The sequence below is a fragment of the Mobula birostris genome, chromosome 9 (genome assembly GCF_030028105.1).
Source record: "Mobula birostris isolate sMobBir1 chromosome 9, sMobBir1.hap1, whole genome shotgun sequence".
NCBI lineage: Eukaryota > Metazoa > Chordata > Chondrichthyes > Myliobatiformes > Myliobatidae > Mobula > Mobula birostris.
In genome coordinates this window covers 19,188,755-19,200,800 of record NC_092378.1, presented here as the reverse complement: position 1 = coordinate 19,200,800, position 12,046 = coordinate 19,188,755, and the positions used below count along the sequence as shown (strand labels likewise).

General features: G+C 40.5%; 1 protein-coding gene across 8 annotated transcripts in view; it reads right to left on the bottom strand.

The window, feature by feature from the left end:
- Window positions 1–12,046, bottom strand: part of LOC140202567 (ankyrin repeat domain-containing protein 26-like) — a 121,744-nt gene that overhangs the window by 17,970 nt on the left and 91,728 nt on the right. For 4 of the 8 annotated variants that reach the window (XM_072267567.1, XM_072267568.1, XM_072267569.1 and 1 more), the window contains 3 exons: window positions 10,328–10,500; window positions 9,444–9,537; window positions 3,745–3,819 (listed from right to left, as the gene is read on the bottom strand). In XM_072267567.1, the coding sequence (XP_072123668.1) occupies window positions 3,745–3,819; window positions 9,444–9,537; window positions 10,328–10,500 (342 nt within the window). Of the gene's footprint in view, window positions 1–2,858; window positions 2,996–3,734; window positions 8,421–9,443; window positions 9,538–10,327; window positions 10,501–12,046 lie in introns of those variants that run through there. The other 4 variants (XM_072267572.1, XM_072267575.1, XM_072267571.1 and 1 more) reach the window with 4 other exon arrangements.

The window sequence follows — 12,046 nt, the reverse complement described above, 5'->3', positions numbered from 1 at the left end:
GCCCTGTCTCGGCAGGCGCACGAGTCGGGCACGGCTGAGGAGTGGAAGAGTGTCCCTGCCCCGGGAGTAAAGGCCATGTGTCAAGTTGGGAGCGATGGGGAAGTAGGAGCACAGATGGGAACGGATTGGGCAGTAGATCAATTGGGGGTTGACGATGAGGCGCTACCCACTGTTTACTGTAATTTGACTGCTCTGAGGAACAGGCAGCTGCCGGAGTTGAGCCCCTAGGAAGTGGAGGCGGCTCAGGGTGATGACCCGAGCATTGGCACTATCTGGTACGCGGTTAGCCAGGGTGATATGGGGCAGGTGGAGAAGGAGAAGCATGCCTCTGTTCCCCTACTACTGAAGGAGCGGCCTCGGTTGAAGCTGAAGGACCACGTCTTGTACTGGGTCACGTCGCCTCCGGATCACCGGAGCTGGTCATGCCTGAAAAGTATCGGAAGACTGTGCTCCAGGCACTACATGATGATTCCGGGCACTTTGGGGGTAGAGAAGACCTATAGATTACTCAAGGACCGGTTTTACTGGCCCCGGATGAGGGGGGAAGGTGGAAGAATACTGTAAGACCTGTAGTCGTTGCATCAGGAGGAAGACCTTGCCTGCGCAGGCGGCTCCTTTGTCCCATTTGCAGAGTGCAGGACCCATGGACCTGGTGTGTATAGATTTCCTGTCTATTGAGCCAGACACCAGCAACACCGCGAATGTCTTGGTCCTCACGGATCACTACACTAGATATGCACAGGCTTTTCCTACTAAGGACCAGAAAGCGACTACAGTGGCGAAGGGGTTATGGGAGAAGTACTTTGTTCATAATGGCCTTTCCCGGCGGATCCACAGTGACTAGGGACGGGACTTCGAGAGCAGGCTTATCCATGAATTACTGGGTATGCTTGGGGTTGAGAAATCCAGAACCACCCCCTATCACCCGCAGGGTGATCCTCAGCCCGAGAGGTTTAACCGGACCCTGCTGGACATGCTTGGCACTTTGGAGATTGGACAGAAGAGTAAGTGGAGTCAGCACATCGCCCATTTGGTTCACTGTTACAACTGCACGCGCAATGATGCTACGGGGTACTCGCCCTACTATCTGATGTTCGGACGGGAAACGAGGTTGCCCATTAATCTGCGTTTTGGGACTGAAGCAGGTGAAATACCTTCGAAGCCATGTCTGAAGTACGTGTCTGATATGAGGAGAGAGTTGAAAAGGGCGTACGAGTGAGCTGAGGCGGCAGCCACCAAGCAGAACCAGCGGAATAAGAAGAGGTATGATCAGAAAGTAAAGTTCGTCCAGCTATTGCTGGGAGACCGAGTCCTTATCCGGAATTTAGGACTACCTGGTAAGCACAAGTTGACGGACCGTTGGGCAGCCACCCCCTATGTGGTGGAGAGTCAGATGCCGAATCTCCCTGTTTACCGGGTGAGACCCGAGGACGGGAAGGGGCCTGTCAAGGTACTCCATCGGAACCACCTGTTGCCTCTGGGTCGCAAGGTAAAGGTAGACCCAGAGCCCGAATGGGAGTTTACGGCTAGTACGAGAACTCTGCAAGGGCGCGGGGCGAGGAAAGAGCCCGCTGTGAAGGAGACGGGGCTGGTCCCCACCTCGAAAAGGGATACGTCATCGGGAGACGATGATTCGGACGTGTGGTACCTGTTTCTGTTCGATGATTCCCTGGTGCCGGGAGAAGAGACTCCTGGCCCTTCCATCACTGAGTTAGGGGAACCGAGGGAGGGTGTTGCAGAGCCGCCTGTATTACAGCCGGAATTGGGGGAGGAGAGAGTGGAGCCAGAACCTGAGGCAGAGGGCTCACAGGGGCTGAGGGGTCCCGGTGAGGGGGAGGGTCTGACAGATAGGCTCGGGGGGTCACCTGGGGTGTCTGAACAGGGAGAGTCAGCAGGGGTAGTTCAGAGGAGTAGGCATCCCCTGGAGAGACTAACTTATACAGCGCCGGGAGAACAGGGTGTGATCTCTACTGCCCTGGAAAGTTATGTCACTGCTTTATGCACCTGGGTTGGGTTTTGTGTTTTACAAGGAGCACTGGTGAACTCTGTTAACGTCACAAGGGCATAACTTTTATTGGTGGGGGGAAGAGTGTACGGGGTCTTTCTTTTTTGCTAAAATTAAAATGGCTTCTTATGTTATACTGGGGAATGCTGAGAAAGTTTCTAACTAGACAGTTGCTTGGGTTATTATAGATAGCAGGGTGCTATTAACCAAATGGGTGGTCACGTATCGTTTTGTTTTCGGATGATAATGCTGTATCATATGACTGTGGACGGGGTTTTTGGCGGGGAGTCGGAGGAGAGACGGGGTTTTTGGCGAGGAGTCGGAGGAGAGACAAGGACGGCGGACGTGCGGAGAGGCTCCGGTCAATCACTCCGGGTGATCCCGAGCCGTGAGTCAACAGGATCCGGGTGGTCGTCTGGATTCAATTGAGCTCCAACGGTTGCGCGCGAAGAACTTGGACTTTGATAGGTGTTGGTGCCTTTTTTTTCCACATTACTTCCCTTTCTGTATCGAATTTATATTAATGTCATAGAATTAGCAATATCTATAAAGTGTACTTGTTAAAATTTACCGGGTGTGCTGGCTGATGATTGATGTTTGGGCTTGATTCGGGCAGCAACCAACCCTGTGGGGAGTGTTGAGGTGGGTGCTGGGTGGGATTTCCCCTATACATATGAGTCAATATAACGGAACGTTACATTTGTTTTGTGACTGTTTGTAAGGAAGACGAATTTCAGGGTTGTATACTGCATACATACTTTGATAATAAATGTACTTTGAATCTTCAAAAAAAAAATTAGGATGTATCCAAAGTAATTAAATGACACAGGCATCTACTGAAAACTATACTGGATCATTTGTTTTACTTTTTTGTTACATGGTCTGATGGCTCTTTTTTTACTTTTTCCAACTGAGCGTGTCAAAGGGAAAGTTTAGATCGAGATTTCAGTTCTTCCTCCAACTGAGATGTGAATCTTTCGCATTTTGTTGCTAAACAAAAATATAAAAGTTGTTTAATACTACATTGGTTTCTATCTACAGCTGTATCTTTGGTTTAATAAATGTAATTGATGTCACACATTGTCTGCGGTTAAATAGTTATCAAAGTGGATATTGTTAAAGCAGCTGTATTCTAAAATTTAAATGCAAGTTGAAACTCTAGTCCAGCACCCTGAGGACCTAATCAGTGCCAGATCATAGGAACTACTCACGATCATACTTTTCTGAGCAGGAGAACTGTACAGAACACTCCATGCGTTATGCAAGGGTTCTGTTCTTAAGAACTATCAGTAACCTGAAGTTTCAGGCAGCTCAAAATGCTGTTGTCCGAGATCATTGTCAGCCGTAAGTTCAACAGTTGCACTGGTAAGTTAAATACGGACAGATAGTACATTATCTTGGTTAATTTTAAGAATCTTCAATTAAAAAATCTTAATTAAATCTTTGTTAGAATTAGTTAATAAATGGGGATTCGAATCACAGATGCAAAATATTTTACATTTGTCAACAAAATGCAGGACCAGAGTGATTCAAAAAATATTTCAATGGGCACATTTCTCTTTGTAGAAATAATTTTACAGTATATTGTTAGAGCATAAGAATGTAATATTTAATATTTCAACCTATTTGTCAGTTGTTTTATTTGTTATTTCAATAAAAAGAAAATAACATGCACAGCTGTTTTGGTTTTCAGAATAAAAGCACCACATGCATTCAGCTTAATTAATGAAACATCAAACCTCTTGACTGTTATCTTCCAAGTTAACCCTTAACCATTGTAAATTTGTTATTAAGTCTTCCAGACGAGCATGAACCTGTATAAGTAACATCATAATAACTATTATGATTTTCTGCATGATGATTTCAATGTGAGGAATGACATAAAAACCATCTCGTGATAACAAGGGTCTAAATTAAGGAATGCATACTCAACATCGCCTGAGTGGCTGGTTCTGTTCCACTCAAAAAAATTACTTATAATTTAAGAGGTAAATATGTAACATTTCTGAATATTTGGCGCCCTTATTTACAAAAGATAGGATGGCATATTTAAGTGCTCCGATAAAGATCTTGGTCCCTTGGGGAAAGTAACGAATAAGTATACCAAATTTATTTTGAACTCCATGGAGCATGTGGAAACCTTCCAACACCCAGGTGGTTCTTTTTTTTCTTCTTTCTTAGGTAGGACTATATATTGGGGGGGGGAGGGTAGACACTATCTTTTCATGTACACATTTTGAAAATTCAATAGAACTTATATTTTAAAAAAAATTGCCTGAGTGCCAAACTTCTGGTACTGAAAGAAAAACTGTGAAGAAAAGAAATTTTCAGGCAAGAAATAAGCAAGAAAATCTGTATGTTCAGACACATTGAATATTATGTGTCTCTCAAATTGTTATTTTTGAGAAAAAGCACTTTCATGAATTTCTGGTGATAAACTTACTGGATAGCAAGCTCAAGTTTAATGATCATTCAACCATATACGAGTATAGCCAAATGAAACAGCATTCCTCCGGGAGCAAGCTGCAAACATTACCAACAGCACACATGGTCACAACTTCAGAAACCCACACAGTAACTGTCACAAAGAAAAAAAATATATAGACCAAGTCCCTGAGTGGCAACACTATAGATTGTCCTAATCCAGCTTGTTCTTCCACTGAGTGAACACTGAAAAGCAGCACTGACAGGAGGGGCTATCACCCAACCCAGTACGGATTTCCATGCACCCAATAGAAGCCCCTGCTCTCTCCCACACAGCCTCGAGTCTCTTCTCCTAGGCGGATGTAATAGGCAACCCTGCAGCATAAGCCTAGTTCTTGTCACTACCGAGGTAAAGCAGCTCCTCTGCTGTCAGTCTCTCCAGTAAACCGGAATTGCAGTATTCTTGGAGGCACCTGTTAGTCTTGCGAGACCATGGATCTGCGCCTGGAAAGCCTTCACTCTCCAGGGCACAGGCCTGGGCAAGGTTGTATGGAAGACCAGCAGTTGCCCATGCTGCAAGTCTCCCCTCTCCACGACACCAATGTTGTCCAAGGGAAGGGCATTAGGAACCATACAGCTTGGCACCAGTGTCGTCGCAGAGCAATGTGTGATGCTTGCTCAAGGACACAACACGTTCCCTCAGCTGGGGCTCGAACTCACGACCTTCAGGTAGCTAGTCCAATGCCTTAACCACTTGGCCACGTGCCATCTAAGACAATCATTCACTCCGTTTTTTTGGATCGCACCATCTCAGCACAACGATATGCAACAAGTCCAGGCGACAACTCAACAACAGTATGCAGTAGGTCTGGCTGAATATCTGATGTTGACAGGAAGGCATACAGGAGCGAGACAGATCAGCTGGTTAAGTGCTGTTTCAGCAACAGCCATGCACTTAATGTCATTAAGACCAAAGAACTAATTGTGGACTTAAAGGATAAGATGAGGGGACATACACTAGTCCACATGGAGGGATCAGAAGTGGAAAGGGTAAGCAATTTCAAATTCCTGGGTGTTGATATCTTTTATTTATTTATTGATTTGTTGGTTTATGTATTTATTGATTGAGATACAGTGTGGAATAGGCCCTTTGGGTCCTTCAAACCACACCCAGCAATCCCCCAATTTAATTGCTAATCATAGGACAATTTGCGATGACCAATTAACATACCAGCAGAACAGGTAATTGTTTGGACGGTGAGCAGGAACCGGTGCATCTGGAGAAAAGCCACACAGTCACGAGAAGAATGTACAAATTCCTTACAGGCAATGGCAGGAATTGTGTCAGGGTTGCTTGTACTGTAAAACGTTGTGCTAACCACTACGTTATTGAGCTACCCCTGAGGACCTATCCTGGGTTGAACATATTGATGCAGTTACAAAGAAGGCACAGCAGCGTCTGTATTTCATTTGGAGTTTGAGGGCATTTGACATGGCAACAAAGATGCTGACGAATTTCTACAGATGTACCTTTTCTACTTTTTCTCTTTTTGCACTACTTATTTTAAACTATATATATTCTTATTGTAATTCAGTTTTTATTATTATGTATTGCAATGTACTGCTGCCACAAAACAACAAATTTCAGGACATATGGCAGTAACACTAAACTGATTCTGATTTGTGCACTGTCTTGGCAAAATGATGAGCAACAAATTCAGGTGACAACTCAAAACCAGTTTGCATTAATCCGGTTCAATCGCTATCGAGCAACTCGCTGATGGGATAGGCCTCTGCTGTACTTAATGTTCTTAGTATCCAGTAATGATTGCGATTATAAGAAAGATGTAGAAAATGAACAAATGCACCTCTGATTGGACCCAGAGTGGCTATTGAGACCCAGTGCCCCACTATTTTACAGGAAGGATATTTCATGTGTTTATCAAGGTGTTGTTACTTTTTTATATTTCTGTATCATTATATATTGTCAACAATCAAGCAATTATGAATGTCAGGGTCAGAAAGAGTGACTAGACTGGTTTCCAACATCGTGTCCATTCAACAAAATCTTCCTTTATAATATTATCTACCATTACTTGAAGACCCTTCTCCTCCTCCCAAAAAAAAACTGTTTATGACTTCCAGTAGAATGCTTATATTCTTATACAAGCTCCACAAAAATGAATTAAAATAGAGACCTGATTTAGTTCTGAAAGGCTGAAAAATAAAATTGATTTTCAACCCTATGAGAACACATGCATTAGATAACCAAGTATAGCCTTAAATATTTCTCCAAAAATTGAAGTCCAAATTCTAAATTCTGTGTGAATAATAATAGTTAATTTGGTCCCAATAGGTCTACAAACAACACCATACAACATGCACAACCTGCTTTAGAATCAACTATTTTCAGAATTTATTATCGGAAAAATGTCACTGGTAAAAGATTTCCAGCATTCAGATGAGATAAAAATATACAATTAATGGATAAAAAAAATGATAAAGCATTCTACATTTGAAATTCTATATTTGGCAATGTAGGTGGGCTTTCAGCTCTTCTCTGCTGCCCAGTCAAATTGAGAGAGGAGGCTACACACAGGCCAGGGTGAAAGATTTAAATAGTATCATTCACAGCCTTTCAGCTTTTCCTGGCGATCCAATCAAATCTGATAGTGGGGGAGTCTAGGACCAGAGGTCACAGCTTCAGAATAGAGATACGTCCATTTAGAATGGAAATGAGGAGGAATTCCTTTAGCCAGAGGCTGATGAAGATATAGAATTTGTTGCCACAGGTGGCTGTGGCGGCCAAGTCACTGGGTATATTTAAGGTGGAGGTTGACAGGTTCTTGATTTGACAGGGCATGGAAGTTTATGGGGAAAGGCAGGAGAATGAAATTGAGAGTGAAAATGGATCAGTTAGGGTGAAATGGTGGAGCAGACTTGATGGGCCGAATGACTTACTTCTGTTCCAATCTCTTATAGTCTTAAGTATACTATAATGAATTGCTTTGCTTCTAGAAATGTGTGTGAAAACCTTTGAAATTGTGACTAATATGGCTTCACCTACTTAGTATTCTCGGTATTGAATTTTAATCAAGATTTAAATTTTACTAATGTATCTTCTCAACAGTGTACATTTTCTCATCTGCAACACTGCTATAACAGCTTAGATGTGTCACTGTAGCCATCTGTCCAACAGCCTTCCACAATCAATTCTCTATAACAATATTCTACAACAATAACCCATATATTAGCTATCAGGAAACATGCTTGACGTTGACTTGATAAAGCAATTTCCCAGGTTATAGTTTAAACTTATGCATTCTAATTTACATGAGTTTTAGCAGGGCTAACCAAGTACATTTCTGGAATGGACTACCTTGTATCTCCTTTTCTCAAAAATACTTGGCCTTCTTCCAAAGGTGAGCAGATTCAATATCATAGATCATTATAAGTAGTTAGCATTAACTGGGATGAAATAGTACTGCAAGAATGGGAAATTCCACGACGAGGCTTAAAGAGAGTCGTAATTTAAATTTAACAAGGTGTTTGAGTTGTATGGGGTTGGCATTTTATTTTGACTGGCACCACTTCAATGGATAGTAGATGGCATTACAAGCTGTGGCTCTAAGAGGCAAACTGGGTCTTGCCTGTGATACTTAAGTGAAGCTGATATTATGAGATCATAAGCTTAAAATGAATACGGTATCTTAGAAGGAAATGCTGGTTTTCTTAATCTGAACACTGACAGAATGGAACTACACATTCATAACCTGCAACTCCTTAGAATTCAGGAATCCTAAAACTGAAAATCAATCTCATTGAGTAAACAGTCATTTGCGTGACATTTCCAGAGGCAACTAAATAACATTACGGAAAAGAAGTTCATTTTTAAGAATGAGTAGCTTGGAAAATCTGCAGTTTTCAGGAGTAGTAGAAAGTATGAGCTGGGATACTTCATAGATGATTGTGCTTTTCTTGCATCCCAATACTGTAAATTTAGAAAGAAAAACTGGTAGAAACTTAAATAGGAAATAATAGTTCTATGTTGAGGAAATGTACACTTTTGGATAATAACTTACTGTGATTTTGGAAATTTGCAAGAACCAAAAAAGCATTAAAAAATTGAACATAAAACAAGGAATATACCCTCCTATTTCTGAATTATACAGTACCTCCTTTGGGGAAGTCTTCATTGTGTTAGATCTGTGGGAAATATCTGATCAATCATATGGCAGCAACTCAATGCATAAAAACATGCATTGGTCAAGAGGTTCGGTTGTTGTTTAGACCAACTGTGGGTGAAAACTCCTTGCTAATGAGAGAGGTCAAAGGAAAATGGCGAGACTGGATCTAGTTGACGAATGACCATGTACTACAACAGCGGTGTGCAGAACAGCCTCTGAATGCACAACATGTCAGACCTTGAAGTGATTGCCTACAGCAGCAGAAGACCACCAACATACACTCAGTGGTATGAGGTACTGTGGTACCGATGGTACCTAATAAAGGGGCCACTGAGTTTAAGAGAATGTTCAATCAGTTGGTTTCCTCTCAGACCTGCCTAAGGGTTAGTCTCAAAACACAAAATTCTTTAGCCCTCACTAATTTCTCAATGCTTTCATTATGGTTTCCGATTTTATAGAACCTTCACTTAGGAAGGCCAATACTATAGATAAAATACTTTTATAATGGATATCAGAGAATGCTCATGACACATGCACTCAAAGGATAACAGAGGATGCCGAAAGGAAATACAAGTACAGCCAAGGCCCATTTCACTGCATCGCTGCATGTACAATAGCCAACAAAACTCAGATGATGTGCAACCTGAGCTTTTCAGAAACAGACTGAAATTATAGTGTAGCAAAGCTTAGACGTTTTCCAAACCCAATAGCTGTACCTAAATGCTTCCACTGTGACATCAATACAACAAAACATTACATAGTTGCAAAAGACTATTGTTGAAAAATGCATTCAAAATAAACTGAAATGGTATTGAGTTTACACTTACTGACTGGGACTCTTTAATTTCCTTCTCCAATAACTCAGCTTTGTTTGTTTGCTCTTTTGCAGCAGCTTTTAATTCTGCATTCTCTATCTCTAACCTGGAACAATAATCGGGGCATGATAGAAGCTCACAGAAATTAAGATAATGATAATAAATTGATATATTCACCAAGTTTAAAGAAGCATAAATGTGGGTAAATTCAAGGTTCAAGAGTATTACACCCTTATTTTCATTTAGCATGATTCACCCACATCCAGTCTAAACTATCAAAAGGCCAAGGAATTTTAATTTAAATTATATTCACCACAAATCATTTGCTTCATTTTTAGGGCTAATTTTAAAACTTCTGCACTATAAGCTGGCCCAAACAATAAATGATTACAATCAACATTAAATAAATGAAAATTTCTGCAACTAGATCTCATGTACAAAGTGTCAAAGAGTTACTTTCATAATGGCACTTGAAAGGCACATTTTAAAGCTTTACGTTTACTAAGAAATTAGTTAAAAGTATTCCTTGCTTTAAAGGAAAATTGTACAGTTACTTAATGTCAATCTACTAGAGTTTGCATAAAACAGATTAAAATGATTCCTTTTTTGTGATATGAAACACTTTCAGGAGGCTATTAATAAATATTCATGGAATAATGCGGTATATATTTTCAAACTGTGCTCTAAAACACTACCTTGACAGGTGAGTTCATGAAAGATTTTATAACCGCTAGCATTCTGAAATTTAATGCACATTTGCAACAGATTACCTACTATGCTCAAAGTGGAAACACTTGATGAAGCCATTTATCAGATTGTAACAGTGCAATGACAAGCAGAACCTTTCATTAATCTTTGCTGATGTTAATTACAATGTTCTAAGTATTATTACCTACCTCTGAATCTGATCTTTGAGATGCTTTTTAGTCTCATTTCTTTGTGAGGAGGTTGAAAAGACTTCTCCCATTCTAAGGTAAGCTACAATCTCATATTTTTTCTCTTTCAAAGCATTCTCCAATTGCTGAATTTCCCTTTTTGATTGCATGTTTTTGTTTTTGTTCTCCTGTAACTATAAGGAAAATATGTTCTATTTAATGCTCATAATCTAAATAAGTTTTTTAAACAAAAAAAATACTGTTTAAAAACTATATTTATAGAAAAGCCATCCCATTACTCGGCATGCTTGGAGAAGCCCTGAGGTATTTCACTTAGAAGATGCTGCAAACAAGTTTTGTCTCAATTGTTATCCTAATGATAATTCAGAATTTACAAGTGGCAGTATTAGGCAAATTATTATTTTGGTGCTAAATTCAATCTTTTTTCAGAAGAAATTATTCTTTACACTTTGCGCTGTTAACTCATCAGGAATTCAGCTGTTTGCGATATACAGAAATGACCTGGTTGAAAACTGGAGAATGGTCAAATAATAATGAATTAATTATTACAATCTTGTAGTTTTAATCAGGGAATGTATCCAGTGGGAGTAACATTGAAGATGAGAAAATTCAAGATTCACAATTATTTAATTTCATTCCCAGTACACAAATGTAAAGAAGAATGAAATTAATTGTTACTTGGCTCAGATGCAGCATAAATAGAAAACAAACACAATAATAATAATAATAAAAACACAATCAATATAAATAGATAAGGTAGCTGATATACATAGATTGGCTACAAAGTGATGCTAGGCACAATTTTTCTGTCTGTACACAAGGTGACTGACAGAAAATTATAAAGTACTAGAGGTGGGGGGGGTGTGGAGGGGAGGGTTAGTGGGTGAGGGTGTTGATCAGCTTAACTAACAGCTTAGAAAAGTCACTGTTTTTGAGTCTAGTGGTCCTGGTCCCCAAATATTACAATTGAAATAAGATGGTAACACCTGTCAGAGATTGAACATTTCCAAGTGCCAATGGACATTTGAGCTTAAGAATGAAACAAAAAAAAAAAAATCAAACCCCTACTTAAAAAAATACATCTGGAAATCAAAAACATTGATTAGTCAATCTTACGTTTTAAAAAGAGAAGTGCTGGTTGAAATAACAGCAACCCATATGAGTTAAAGTGTCGAAGGATCTGGATTACTAAATACTTCTGATAAAATACTTTTTATTTGTGACTTGGATTGGTTGGGTGAGTGGGCAAATTCATGGCAGATGCAATTTAATGTGGATAAATGTGAAGTTATCCACTTTGGTGGCAAAAATAGGAAAACAGATTATTATCTGAATGGTGGCCGATTAGGAAAAGGGGAGGTGCAACGAGACCTGGGTGTCATTATACACCAGTCATTGAAAGTGGGCATGCAGGTACAGCAGGCGGTGAAAAAGGCGAATGGTATGCTGGCATTTATAGCAAGAGGATTCGAGTACAGGAGCAGGGAGGTACTACTGCAGTTGTACAAGGCCTTGGTGAGACCACACCTGGAGTATTGTGTGCAGTTTTGGTCCCCTAATCTGAGGAAAGACATCCTTGCCATAGAAGGAGTACAAAGAAGGTTCACCAGATTGATTCCTGGGATGGCAGGACTTTCATATGAAGAAAGACTGGATGAACTGGGCTTGTACTCGTTGGAATTTAGAAGATTGAGGGGGGATCTGATTGAAACGTATAAG